This window comes from Armigeres subalbatus, chromosome 2, assembly GCF_024139115.2.
Source record: "Armigeres subalbatus isolate Guangzhou_Male chromosome 2, GZ_Asu_2, whole genome shotgun sequence".
NCBI lineage: Eukaryota > Metazoa > Arthropoda > Insecta > Diptera > Culicidae > Armigeres > Armigeres subalbatus.
The window spans coordinates 9,917,059-9,932,726 of NC_085140.1; the positions used below are offsets into that span (position 1 = coordinate 9,917,059).

At 40.4% G+C, this 15,668-nt stretch overlaps 1 protein-coding gene across 1 annotated transcript in view; it reads right to left on the minus strand.

Annotated features, from left to right (window-relative positions):
* Positions 1–975: 975 nt before the first annotated feature.
* Positions 976–15,668, minus strand: part of LOC134214020 (igLON family member 5-like) — a 163,730-nt gene continuing 149,037 nt past the window's right edge. The window contains exon 6 of the mRNA XM_062693471.1: positions 976–1,388. Within this exon, the coding sequence (XP_062549455.1) occupies positions 976–1,388 (413 nt within the window). The remainder of the gene's footprint in view (positions 1,389–15,668) is intronic.

Sequence of the window (15,668 nt, forward strand, 5' to 3'; positions counted from 1 at the left end):
GGTGTGGGGCATTACGCCCATGCTCATTTCGTATGACCGAAACAGCTGAAACATTCGGTTAATTGCCTTAATGTAGGCAATTAAAATGAAAATCAGTACGATAAACACATGCGCGTTTTAACCCATCCACTGGCGCATCTCACCCCGCATGGTTTCAAAATCAATATTTTCGGGTGCTTATTAAAAATAAAATTTCTGTGCAATGAAATGTATAATTAGATATCTGTCATCGGTAGTCAGTCGCAGTCGTTCTTTAGTATGCGCTGATGAAAACTGGCTGAAATGGTGGTTTTCATTGATAAAAATGGCATTTTCCTTAACGTGGGCGTCCTACCCCAGTTCCCCTACTTCTGTTTCCGAGAAGAGTTCACCCCGTATTCGACGTTGCTTTGCAAATATATTGCAGGTCCAGTGGATGGGGATGCGTTCCACGATGCGATCAAACGTCGTCGACACTTCTGAAACATTGAAATTTAAAACAAATATTAAAATATTTTCAACTGTCATGAAAGTGTAATTGAAGAAACATCGATGTCCATCCCTAGTACGCAAAGCTTCGGTGTTCAATAATGAACAATGCTTTCAACTGCTTATCGAATTCAATTTCCATTCCGTCGGTCATCCTTGTGCGTCCATAGTTCTTCCCTAAACTGAGTGCTAAGCTCTCTACCCATTTACTCTTTCTTATCACACGCGCTCCACTCGGTTTTGACACTCCTTTAGAAATGGTTCAGATTAACCCTATACACTTGTATTAATACTAGAAAACCTGTACAAAATATTTATAATAATAGCTACTTGTCTCTAGAAACGAAGTCCTCTAGCTCTCGTCTTTCATGTGGGAACCGAATCCCGCACCCTTCATCGCCTCGTGCCCCACCCGCCCCCCGGCACCAACGGCGTCACGGCACGAAACCTCAACAAGTGAATTTCTATCGTTCCATCCCGCCCCTCTTGCGCTGTGGCTGTTGACCCTTAGACCGCATCAAACAATTTAATACTTTTGCTGAATATAGTCTTCACGATTACCAGCACCACTATCAGTATACAAAGTGTCGTCCTGGAGCAGCAGCAGTTGCAGTAGCTGGCCGAGTGGCTGAAAAACCCGGAAGAGGCCATCGTTCGTCGTCGCCGGCGACGCAGCAGCAGCAACTCTGGCAGTCTCATGGCGGACCGAAGCGGCGGCGGGCAGGAAGAGCCGAGCGTCGACGTGAACGATCGCAGGATGAGCCACGGAGAAGACCAATAGTAGGTCCAGGTCAGCAGCAGGGCCGCCATCCATCCGCTGGTCGTAGCGGAGCTCGTTAGCCGGCGACTGATGGCTGCTGCGGCAGTGCTCGCAACCGTTGGACTTTTGTTCGGATGTTGCATTGCGGCTGGCTTTTCACCTGTTCGGGAATAGAGAGACAGAGACAGAGAGAAACAGAAATGGAGTGTATTAAAAATCCATCCGACAGCAGCAGTGGCGGTTTTTGGTACAGGTTCATATATAGGAGAGGTATCTTCTGTATGAAAGGATATGGCGTTAGGGCAGATCAAATGTGGGAGGTGTTCTAAGCAACTGGTGAAAGTTTTCAGAAATTCGGAATAAATTTAGTTTCGCTTCCCTTGGTTTTCCAAAACATTTTATATCTACGTTAAATTGGTAAAATTTAGATTGCCAATGTGACGATACTGTGACATTCCATCAGAATTGAATAATTTTATTGAAAACATTTGATTTGGTTCGGTCAAGACATTTCTAATCCATGTTTGTTATGATGAATTTGTTTATATGGAAAATTGAGATTTTGTTTTTAAAATTAATGTGACTTTTACTACCACTTTCTTCTATTTAAAATAGAAATAACAGAAATACAGCACTTCCCAAAATCAAATATCAAAACATAACATTCGAAAGAAAAATTGGCCACCCTATCGCATGTAGATTGTTATGAATCCATATTTTTGGAGTCGAGGAAGTTTCAACGTCGGCTCGGAACGCCCGGGGAAAGATTTATTGTTATGGAAATATTTTTATTTCATCAGCATTGCTCCGGGTTGAGGTCGACCGAACCGGTGTACGACCTGTACGACTAGACTTTATAAAGTAGAGAATATGACAGAGTCATAAAATTAGGCGGTCTATGGCTTTTATGATGGAGCTAGATTAATTGAGGTCGAACTGTGATGAAATATGAATTTCTGTGACAGAGAAACTTTAGAATTAAAATTGAGAAAACTTCGTATTTTCTCTCACTGCTTATCATGAGCATCATTTTAGCTTTCACGAACAGCATGATTTGAAAGTTACATCTCAATCTGCACTGATGATGAGAACAGTTTGCTTCATGATAATCTTTTAGGTCATCCGTAAATTACGTGACTCTTAGATGGGGAGAAATGGCGGTTTCCAGAAGTGTGACGATCCACACCAACATTTTCAAATGCTTAATACGAAAAGTGTGACAAAGGGAGGAAGGGGGTTGAAAATGATCATTTTTTGCGTTACGTAATAAATGGATCTTCACCTAGAAAATTAGACACATTTAAATAATTTAAAGCTTCGAGCTGACTTCAGGGGAAAAATCAGACGTACTTCGGAGGATTCAAATTCGCATCAACATATCTCGAAGGTTTATCCTGAAGAAATCATGTCACAGAGGTCCGACGTTCGCCAAACGAGATTCCAGGCAAGATCTTTGCGAGAATAGCAAGTTAACCTCCAATACGGCATCTTGCAGCAATCTGTGAGAAGTCACAATAAGGTGGCAGCACTGTTTGGAAGCCATATCTAGTAGGCCATCAACAATATAATTGTCAAGGACCTTGGCCCAAGGTATGCGAAACTTCTACCCCAAAAAAAATCAAAAGAATCACAATCATGTTCTACATTCCAACAATCCGGTAGAGCATCAACTAACTCTAAACCTAACGAATGAAACTATCGCAGTCCATCATCCTAATTCTGAGTATTTTTAGCGATTCATATTCAACTACACCGTTGAAAACCTTAGACTTCCAGAACAGTCGTTAGAATTCAACGAGATGTTGACACGATTCAGACACATGGAAGGCTTGCCAGAAAAATGTTACGATGCGGCAGTGCCAGGTATAATAACTTGTTTGAAAAACTTTGTTTGAAAGACCATCGCTACATAAAGCGTACATATATGACATCGGTGGACTATTTACGAATGTCAACCAGGGTGTTTCCCTGATTTTAGGTGCTTTACAAAAATTCCAGATAAAAACAAACGCTAGTACCACATATAGATTTTTCAGCTCTGCTAATCATTTCAAACAGGTAAATATAGCGGAAAACGTTTTTCAAAAGAAATTTTCGCTCCAAAACATTTTTTCTCCTAAATCACTCAAGAATCTCTAGGAATTCATTTGCAAGTTCATCCAGAAATTACTTCGATCGTTCAATAAAAAAATCATACGAAAATTCCTCCAGGTATTCCTTTAAAAATTCCTCCTTCGGAAATAAATTCAGAAAATCCTCTGGAAATTAATTCAGGAATTACTTCAAAAAGTGAATTTTTAGAATTACTTCAGAACTCTTACTCTCAGGAACTCCTTCTGAACTTCCTCCAAAATTTCATTCGGAAATATCTCTACAAAAGCTTTAGGAAACACCTTAAGAAATAGCTCCGGGAATTCCTTAAGACATTTCTTTGAAGACCCCTTTGGCATTTTTTACGAACTTTTTAGGAAATTCCTTTAGGGGCTCCTTTGGAAATCATTTCTGAAATTCTTAAAGGAAATTGTTCCAAGTATTTCATTACATTACTAGGCAATTTTTTAAGCAACTAATCCAGAAATTTCTTTGAACGTTTGGAAATTCCTTCAATATTTCCATAGAACTTGCTTACGAAATTTCTTCGGGAATCTATTCAGAAATTTATACGAAAATGCAATTTGAAATCCCTTTGAGGAATTCTTTGAAATTCTTTTATGAATATACGTATGAGAATACTTTCAGAAATTCCTCTAGAAATTTCATTGGAAAATCCTTTCAGCATTCTCAGATTTTTTTCGGAGATCCCTTCATTTTCTCCTTTGGGAATTTCTTAAAGATTCTATCCGAAAATTCGTCCTGAAGTTCCTTTTGAAATCCCTCCAGGAATTCTTTCCCGGATTCAATTCCGCCAGGAATAAGAAATTTCTTTGAAAAATGATCCAAAAATTCTTTCGGAAGTTTTTAGAGGAATTGCTTTGAAAATACCTTATTAATTTTGTATTTTTTTTTCAATACATTCCTGAAGAACTTCCGAGGAAATTCTCAGAAGAATTTACAAAGCAATCCCCAATTGATTTTCTTAATAAATTCCTAGATTTCTGTAGGAATTTCTTTGAAGATGACAAAACGTTTTTATTTGCTAAAAGATCAGAACAATTTTATTCATACATTTATTCAAAGTTTTGGATCATTTTCACCGTTTGAGAGAGTCTCACGCATGAGTCATGATGTACTGATCACCGGGTCAACTATCGAGAAAAGTGTGTGGATCAGTGTTCAATGTAAGTAATGCTTCCGTACGTTCCCTAGCGATTTTTTCGGAAGCTAGTGATTATCAAAATACGCAGATATACTTTTTCTGGCGGATTTTGACGCTTATAAACAAACTTAAGGATAAATATTCGCCGACATTTTTGCATCGGCGCGCCGCCGTTCAAAATTTGTCACGCCGCTGAATATCATGTTAAACCCTTGACGAGCTCTCCGTAAATACTATGCGTGAAAATTGCGAAGGAGTTCTCGTTGAAATAAAAAAATCTAATTGAAATTGAGCTTTTGAACAGAAAAGAGTTGTTTGGCAGAAAGTCACAAGACTGGAAGTTGAAAGGCCGAATCGTCTAACCGAAAAGACTATTTGATAGAAGCCTTCCTGAGCAAAGCTTAAGAGCAAAAAGATAACTTGTTTTAATGTTGTGAAATCATCGATTATGTTTACTTAATTTGCTATCTTTTGGTCGTTTTAACGGTTAAAATAACAAAACGTATAGCAGAATTAGCTTACTGTGACATCAAATCAAAACTTCATCGACTTCAAAGCCGCATATGATACAATCGATCGGGACAAGCTATGGCAGCTAGTACACGAAAACGGATTTCCGGATAAACTGATAAGGTTGATCAAAGCGATGATGGATCGGGCGATGTGCGTAGTTCGAGTTTCAGGGGCATTCTCGAGTCCTTTTCAAACGCGCAGAGGGTTACGGCAAGATGGTCTTTCGTGTCTGTTATTCAACATCGCTCTGGAGGAAGTAATACGAAGGGCAGGGATTGACACGATTGGTACGATTTTCACGAAGTCCGTCCAGTTATTTGGTTTCGATATTATGGCACGTAACTTTGAGAGGATAGAGGAAGCCTACATCAGACTGAAGAGGGAAGCTAAGCGGATCGGACTAGTCATCAACACGTCGAAGACGAAGTACATGATAGGAAGAGGTTCAAGAGAAGACAATGTGAGCCACCCACCGCGAGTTTGCATCGGTGGTGACGAAATCGAGGTGGTAGAAGAATTTGTGTACTTGGGCTCACTGGTGACTGCCGAAAATGACACCAGCAGAGAAATTCGGAGACGCATAGTGGCTGGAAATCGTACGTACTTTGGACTCCGCAAGACGCTCCGATCGAATAGAGTTCGCCGCCGTACCAAACTGACAATCTACAAAACGCTAATTAGACCGGTAGTCCTCTACGGACACGAGACCTGGACGATGCTCGTGGAGGACCAACGCGCACTTGGAGTTTTCGAAAGGAAAGTGCTGCGTACCATCTATGGTGGGTGCAGATGGCGGACGGTACGTGGAGGAGGCGAATGAACCACGAATTGCATCAGCTGTTGGGAGAACCATCCATCGTACACACCGCGAAAATCGGACGACTGCGATGGGCCGGGCACGTAGCCAGAATGTCGGACAGTAACCCGGTGAAAATGGTTCTCGACAACGATCCGACGGGCACAAGAAGGCGAGGTGCGCAGCGGGCAAGGTGGATCGATCAGGTGGAAGATGACTTGCGGACCCTCCGTAGACTGCGTGGTTGGCGACGTGTAGCCATGGACCGAGCCGAATGGAGAAGACTTTTATATACCGCACAGGCCACTTCGGCCTTAGTCTGATTAAATAAAAATAATATGACGTCCATTACTTTTTGAGATATTTAAACTCCCTCTCCGTATGTACAGTCACTATCTTAGACTCCTTCCCCTTCAAACTAAGGATGTTATTTTCGAACGGCCCCTAAATCAGTTCATGTGGATGGTTGCAGGATCTATGATTTTTCGACTTCTCTAAAAATAGCCATTTGCATAGCAGTTTATTTCATACACTGCTTAATTTCAAAATATTACAAACCATTGAAAAAAAAAATCTTTGGTATTTTTTGACAATCCTGGCGGTTGTCAACATTTCGTTTCTGGCTAAAGGAAAGAAAAACGGAAGCTCTTCCACTGGGAGCTGCAGTACAGTGGACGATTGGTTTTAACACACCCTATCGGTCTTAGCCGAACGCGACAGAATGGATGAACAAACATTACTTCGAGCAACAGGATGGTTCAGTCACGTCCAACCAACATTTAATACGTTCTCTCTCAGAAATACCATAATGCTGATGGTGCTACTAATCTTTCTTGAATGGTATTTTATATCATTGTTACAAAGTATTATCAGGTTCCTCATCTCTATAGAGCTCTGTATCTTTCGAATTCCACCATGGAATATAGACACAGATTTCTCGTCTTCTATAGTATTTTAATAAAAAATTTCGACCTCACTACTTATATTAACCATACCTATGATGTATGTGCATTTTCAGTTTATTTGGACTCTTAGTTGAGCAAGACAGTTTTCCAAAGATTTAAATCTAGGATTGAATCCGGGCATCAATCATGCATGCTGAGATTAGAAAAAATAAGGATTTGAAACAATCTTGAAAATAAGGATTATTTCAAAGCATGCTTGTTTCAATCTGAGAGTAAAAAGATGATCTTGAAACACTGCCTTTATATAACCTTCTTTGAAAAGTGTCGTTCGGCTGAATTGATCATTTTGCTAAAGAAGACGTTTATGCGAATAGGTCATTTGACAGAAAATGTCGGTCGGCCATTTTCGGGCCAAATTACCATTCCTACCAAACACCATTTTCGGTCTAATGATCTATTTTGTTAAACGATTTTTTTCGGCCAAATTACCAGTTCGGCTGAATGTCCATTTCGGCTGTATGTCGTTTTCGGTAAAAATACATATTCTGTCAAACCATTTTCGACCTGATGCCAGTTTCGGATAAACTTTCGATTGGGTCCAAAAGCTCTACGTCGTTTATGGTCGCAAACGAATGCGTTCAGGATGATTAGCTTCATCGTTCCCTGAAAGAAAATCGAATTTTGATTCTTCATTTTAGGACTCAGTTCGGCTTAATGGGATTTGGTTAGATGGCTTTTGGCTTAAATGCCAGTATCGACCCAAAAGTAGAGAGGTTACGAAATTTCGTTCAACAGTCTTTTCAACGTAAATGTCATTAGGCCAAACGGATGGATATTTTGGACTAAATTACCCATTCAGTTATTGACATTTGGCCGTATGACCTGCTGGACTAAACGATATTTTCGGACAGATGACCCATTTTGTCAAACGACCATATCGACCAAACGGCATTTTTGGGCTGATGACCTATGCGGCCAAACGACCTGTTAGGGAAAACGTTTTTTTCGGCCAAATTACCAGTTCGGACATACGGCTTTCGGCCAATGGAATTTCCCAGGAATTTCTTACGGACAATACACTAGTCGTTCGATAACTGCAACATGACGCATTCTAGACGTCAAACAATTGTCAGTCGCGTCAAAATAGAAGTGCATCTGATTGTTCACCGCTATGCAGTTATCATCGACTTTGACATAGTTTTGAAGCTCAGCTGTTAGATAACTGCAAAACTGATGTAACTTTCGAAATGCAGTTAAAAGACTTTCAGTTATCGAACGTCTACTGTACAAAGAATTTCCCGTAGAATTCCAATAATTTCGAACAATTTTTCGTTGAATCATTCTCAAACAAAACAATCCTTCGCGGACATTCTAAAGAAATTTCCGTTAAACTTACAGAGAATTACTCCTGAACATTCCAGAGAATTTTTCTCGAAAACTCCTTAGAGTGTCCCGCGGAAATTCTTAAGAATTTACTGTTTCATCGTTGGCCATGTCAAACCAGCCGTCTTTATTATTCTAGACAGAGAAAGCCAAAGGTAAAACACCCATTCAACCAGCCACACTCTACAAAAATTATCAATAATGTTCTGTGCAAATTTGGAAGAATAATCAACAGAAATTCAACAAGAACTTTTCATAAATTTCCGAAGTTTTTCCTGTGGAAGTTGAGAACTTTTTTTTTGTGAAAATTCTAAAGTTTCTCATGTAACTTGCGACAAATTTTCTGCTGAAATTCCAAACAATTTTATTTGGGAATTCAAAAGAGCTTCTCTTGGTAATTCCAAAGATTTCTCGAATCTTCAATCAATCCGAGAATATTTTCCAAATTTTGGTTTCTCTCCAGATTTTTCCAGATTTCTTTCGGCGTGATGCCGAAAGCGCCGCCACCGCCGATCAAAATTCTGACAAACGATCTTTTTAAAAAATCGCACTAAGATAACTTATATGGAAATTCGCGTAAAAAATACGTAAGTCGCTTAAAAGGCGATCCCAGTGTAAACAAAATGATTTGTTGGAGCAAGTTGTCACCACGGAGAACATCCAAACTCTTTCTAGAAGAAATAAATGATAATCAGCTGGTAGACGAATTACGAAGAATGGTGATCCCTTGGCACAAAAGGTGAAATCAGCGTGATGCTTTAGTGAAGACTAACTCATTCATTTTTTTTTTCAATCTTAAACACTCACAGTATCACACATTCACATATTCGCTCAGTATTTTTTTCTTATCTGCTCACAAACTGATTCTCTTATGCACTCACTTATGCACTCACTTATGTCTCTAACACTTTTACTTTTTCACTCAATCGCATTCTCACTCATTCACTCAGTCACTAGCTTACACACATATTGGCTCGTTATCTCATTAGCTTACTTTCTTACCCACTATTATACTTTTACATTTGCTCATTCACCCACTGAATCACTTATTCACCTACCCACCCACTATATCGCATACTCACTTAGTCACTAACTCACTCACTTTCTCACCTATTGAATATTTCGTCCGTTTTTCTATTCTTACTCAAATTATCATTAATTTGTTTTCTCGCTTACTCACTTCCCACTAAATCACTCACTTACTCACTTATTAATTTGCTCACTCACCCAATCAGTCACTCACGGCTTCACACGCTTACTTCCTCACTAATTGATTAACTAGTCCTTTTACTAACGTTCCTTGTTCATTATTTTTTTCTCACTCTCAAGCTTTCCTCATCATCTGAATAACTCTCCACTCACGCACTTATTCATTGACTTAATTACAGACTTACTTACTCATTAACTCACTTACCCTCTTACTAACTTACTTACTTATATAATCACTTACTCACTCACTCATTAACTTACTCGGTTACTTACTGACTCACTCATTTACTCACTCACTTACTCTTAATTTCTTGTTCATTCACTCACTTACTCACTCTCTCATCTACTCACTCGCTCACTTACTCACTCACTCATTTACTCATTCGCTTACTCGCTCACTCATTTAGGCAGTCACTCATTCTCTCATACGATTATATCTTCATTTATTGGTTTATCGCGTTCGTTTACTCATTTATTCATACTCTAATGAGCGATAATCTTCCATTCACTTGTTCGCTTACTTGCTCACTCAGTTATTCACTCACTCACTCAATTATTCACTCAATTACTCACATACTCACTCACCCACGCACGTGGGAAATCTGCACTCTCATCAACTAGCATTTTGATCGGATTCTACATACAGTCATATATTTATTATACGGTGCTCTGGGGTCGCTTTTTACGCAATTTGTTTTTCGTTGTTTTTGGCACTTGAAACTAATAAAGCTTTACGTTTATCGCTCGAAAAAATCTACAAAAAATCAAGGTGAAATTGAAAAAGTCGCGGAATTTGAGGTGACCGAAAAATTCCTTAAAACTGTTTATATAACACAATAACCAAAAAACAAAGTAATTTGACTGGTTTCAACAAATAAAATAGTTTATTCCGGCTAGATGGGCAAAATACCCCTATGTGGGTCATCAAGCCCTTGGACATAGTCCCTGCTGTTCTCGGCTTGCAGTGGGCGAATGATTGCATCTTTAATTGTCTTCCGATCCCCGATTTTTTTGTAAACTCTTCCAAAAACTTCTCAAAAAAGTTATCCAAATATTCCTCCAGGATTTTTTTTTACAAATTCCCTAGGAATGCTTCAAGAAATTTTCTCGGTATTTTTTCAGAAATTTTCCTTGGAGTTTCTTTAGAAATTTTCATGTTTTCTTTCCCACATTTTTGCCTTTCTCGTATACAAAGTATACGTAAAGGCTATAGGATCACTCCAAAACCGAACTTTTGATAGAAGGCTCGGAGACCCATAGTGTTATATACCAATCAACTCAGTTCGACGAATTGAGGTGATGTCTGTATGTGTGTATGTATGTGTGTGTGTGTGTGTGTACAAAAATGTGAGACACACTTTTTGGTACTTAGCATTATTCGATTTTCTCGCAACAAGTTGCAGTCGACGCGGATTGCGGTCTAGTTGTTTCCTATTGAAAATTGGCCCGATCGGTCATTGCGTTCCAAAGTTATTGAAAAAACATTGTTTTTATGCCAAGGGTCCCCCCTTGGGAAAAAAAATTTCAAAAACGAAAAAAAAAATTTTTTTCAGATGTTGCAGCAATGCATTCAAATGACCGCAAATGCATATAAATTGATGGAAAAAGTAAAATCTATCCCCCTAAAGTGCTATTTCGACCTCTCTTATGTGTTTTCTTATTATTTGATTGCGCGAGAAAGGCACCACCAACGCTAGGTGGATTGATCTGGGTTTTTTTCAGTAATTCAGGAGATCCTCCAGAAATTTTCCCAATAAACCTTTTTTAATTTCTTCAAGAACTCTACAGATAGTACAGCGAAAAGTCTTTTAAAGTTCCCTATGTGCCCAAAAAAGCAAAATATAGCACTAATGGTTACCTTGAATGATGTGCAAAACGACATTCTCAACCGTATGACCAGTTCGGACAAATGTCATTTTTTGTCAAATGGCTCATTCTGCCAAAGGCCGTTTTCAACCAAATGTCATATTCGGTCAATCGACTTTTTCGACCATATGACATTTTCGGCCATATGATTCGTTCAGCTAAATGGCATTTTCGGCTGAAAGAGTATTTTGGTCTAATGACATTTTCGGCCAAATGGCCTTTTCTGCTAAGAGAATATTTCGACCAAATGACTTTTTCTGCCGAACGACCATTTCAGCATTTTCTGTCAAATAAACTGTTCGGTTAATCGAATTTTTCGGTCTAATGGCATCCCAAGTAACACACAAAAACATGTTTTAAAATTCGAGTCTTAAAAATTGTCACATAACAGTGGTGCAAGTGTTGCGTTGCGTTGCGTTGCGTTGCGTTGTAACGGAGTATTTCGTAGATTGCATACTGATAGTTGTCATGTATATTCTTTACCTTTCTTACCCCAACTGCTTATGGATTTCCATTTGGGATTCAATGGAAATCCAATTGAAATCCAAAATGATAAAACATGAAAGCTATCATTACCGGCCACGCCCATCTTCTCCGTTACTAGGAAAGGGAAGGAAATGATGATATGACATCTACTTAACGAGAGGCCAGCGACTCACCGACGCCCTCATAGATGTCAAGGAATTGGATGGTGGGTAGGGTATGTGGTTTAGGAGTATCATTATAAGCAAATGATAGAAAATTTGTGTAAATACGTTGGGAGTGACTTTGCTAAGAAATTTATGTCACTCCATTATCCTTGCCGATGATTTTCCTCGGATGGGGCGAAGGTATTAGCCTTGCCCTGGCTAATAGCCTAGGTTTAAGCGCCTTTGCTCGCTCTCTGAAACGAAAAAAGAGTAAAAAGAAATTAAATTCCCCTTCCCCCCTGATAATATCATATTATGATAGTTTCAATCGTCAATTATGATTAGGACAATAATAGTTCACCTTACCTTAATTCCGCTTTTATGTACTTTCATTCATATGATAGTCAATCCAAGATTCTGTTACTTACTATATTTCAATCAACATCACACATGGCCTTCACAGTACACCCTGTTGTTTTTGTTTTCTTCTCCTTTGCGTTTCTTTGCTTATCCTCTATCTGTAAACTCCCATATACCACTAGATACCAACAATGTACAAAAAAAAAAGAGTTTCCGCCGTTCCTCTTTCACAACGCTACCACGATACTATTTCTACCACCACTTCCGTGAAGTGCAAAACCAAACCATTAACGATTGCTGTTAGAGAATAAAATCATTACTCCTTCCACCCTCTCTACCGAGACCACACAACAATAGCACCGACCAGCAAAACCACACAGAGTTCACGCTTCAAACAATAGTTACACAGATCCGATAAATGTTAATAACTTATTTCTTTTCTAGTTGACTGTTTTTCTAGTTTTCTTTAGATTTCCCAACTTGCTTCTATATACATTCGCCGAATTTCTCAAAACAGACCGTCCCCACAGCATAACCTCACACGCCCACAGCTCATCACTTCCTCTCCCCTCAAATATACCACCAGCCAACTATACCCTCAGTAGAACCGCCAACAACAGCTCCACACTTCCACACCCACACCCTCTACCCCGTGGCCACCTGAACGACACCAGCAGCCGACAGTACCCACCCACCGCCAGACCACAACTCCCTACTTCCTCCCTTCCGAGGCCCCCTCAACGACACCAGCACCTTGTTTTTCGTATCGAATCACCCGTTATTCCACTATTCAAATCCGCCAATTCTTCGATTTTTTTTCCTTTGGCACTTTCTATTCTGAATCACACTGTAACTACCCGATGTCTACCGAACAATTAGGAACTTCCACCGTAACCGTAAAACATTTCAGACTTTTGAAGCCGAATAATCCGGAACTGATATAAAATTGCACATAACAGTGGTACAAGTGTTATACAAAAACATATTATTTTGACGTAGGACTTACGTCTCTCTTCACTATACCGGGTGTCATTTCATTATTTCTAAATCGACCGCGTTACGCTGTGTTGAAAGATTTTGAATGATAATAGCGTTTGTCCCAGTGCACGGATCTCTTCGGAAAACCCCTTAATCGACAGATCTTAAGTATGCCTTTCATATTCATACTTGATATGACCCGAAAAACTTGTTTCAATAGGCCTAAAACTGTTTTCGAAGCAAAACATTGACTGCACTGAAACCTATAAATATGGGTGCCGCTTGATCCTCGCGTCATTTGTTCGCTTGATTCTGATGGGTGCAGACGCTAGCGGATAAGCTGCAACTGCGCACCAAAATAAGCCAAAAAAGAGGGTGACGCAATTTTTCCTTCTCATTCTGTTCAGAACTTCCAACGGGATATTTTTCTTTCATTCTAACCGGGACAAGCAAAGCCACAGCAGCACAGTCCGCATCATCCGCTTTTCGGCCCGGCAGCGCCGAGGCCACCATCAGCCAAAGCATGCCAGTACAGCCGCAGAAAATGTTCCAGAAGCAGCCCATTCTACAGACCCGACACCGCAGCAATGCCGAGGAGATACCGGAAGCAGCAGCAGAGTCGAGCCGAAACTAGCCGGCATCAATGAAGAGCTGAGGCCGGCATTGGTATCGAGCCGAAACAAGTTGAAGAAAATCAAGAGAAACAACTGCAATGTTCTTGAAGAAATCGCGTGTGTGTGTGTTTTGGTTTCGAGTAAAGAAACCCCCTCGGTCAACCAGTTCCCTGAAAGGAGTTAATTTTCGGCCCTTATCAGCGCCATGAGAGTTAATAATAATTTTCGCAATTGGGTGGCATTCGTCACTGGTTCGTCGCATGCTGCATTAAGGCAATTCGCATCCCGCTGGTTCCATTGAAGAAACAGCACACGTCAAGCGGATACGCTGCATGAAGACAGCTTTGGTTTTGCGCTCCACCCACGAGCACCCAGCATCAGCCTTACAGTCCGCTGCAACATGACGCAACAGATGGAGATAGAAAATGTATATCTTTGAAGCAAACGGTTCTTCTGAGAGCCACTGATATATATAATATCAAAGTTTTAAATACCCTCCGCGTTAGAAAATGTACTTGGGTGTCAAATCCAATATTCTAGAGATAAAATGTTATACGCGAATAGCAGATTTTCAAGATTTTTTTATAACCGTGACATAACAAGAACTGTGACCGCGAAGTGGACGAAAAACTAGACTTGACCATGCCTTTAAAGACACTTAATATGTCCAAATTTCTCACATAATCTAATTTAGATAAATAAATCGGTGATAACAGCCCAAATATTATTATATAACAGTTTTCGTGAGCAATTTAAAAAAGATATCTCAAAATGAAAAGCTATCAATCGATTTATATAGAAAAACATTGTTTGATACTGTTCGCGCACAAAGCGAACGTGACTGAATGTTCTCTCAAGCTACCAATCCTAAATTTTCCGCACTTCCCACCTGAACAGCAATTCTTAGCTCGATTGCCTGGCTTGTGGCCTGTACCGTGCGAAAAGTCCCGTTAGGAAATAGACGCCAGCAGCGAGCAACAAAAAAAGAAGAAGAAGCCCATCACGAACGCGTCGATGATGATGACGCTTTGGCTGACAAAGGAACGGGATACAAGACGACCAATCGGGAAGCAGAGTCGTCGCCGTAAAATCAGTCCGTATTCTTTCATTATCGGATTCTCGAACAAATTGATGTTTCGGGAACAGTAGGTTGTTGGCCCAAGGTTCCCTATCCACCGGGATGGGGCTGCCACCTTAGGTATAGCTGACGCGAATAGCATTTCGTACTCAGCCGCTGGATGCCAGAACAGACGCTGTTGGAGCCGCACCTCCTTGGTGGACAGACGCTCGATCAGTCGGGTCAAATTTGTTTAAAGTCCCACCCAACACCAGGACTAGGCTAGTGCGCTTTGAGCGGCACACGGTCGCTTTGATAGGGCCTGCTTGGGGACACATGCAGCTTTTTATAGAAGTTCAACAGAGCCCACTGTCGAACCCCACCACATCCTAGGCAGACCCCACAGTACGCACCCTCTCACTCTAGCTGATGTCAGAAGGACAACAGTGCCCAGGCTGCACTACCAGCTAAGTACGCAACCCTTAGCTGGCGGTCAATTGTCATCGGAAGACCCGTGGAAGCGTGAGTATTGGAACTTGTGAGGACCAGAGCTATGTTAGGCGCCCCTTCCCGGATGTCAACTCACCATTTCGCAGCCCAATCGGCAAGCAGAGGCGATTCAAAATTAAGTTTAAAAGAAAAGTGCATTCGCTTACAGAGCATTCAGTCCTTCTTATTAGTTGGACCAAGCCGAAACAAACAGCCTTTTCAAGGCTATGAGAGTTAAATAATTTCCTTATTCAGTCGATATCGCATGGACTCGGAGGCCCTTCAGTCGAAGCTGCAAATGAGCTGCTGCTGGGTCTGACGAGAAGGCATAAAATAGCGCAACGTGATTTTGTTTCCTTTCATTCTGACCGGGACAAGCCAAATA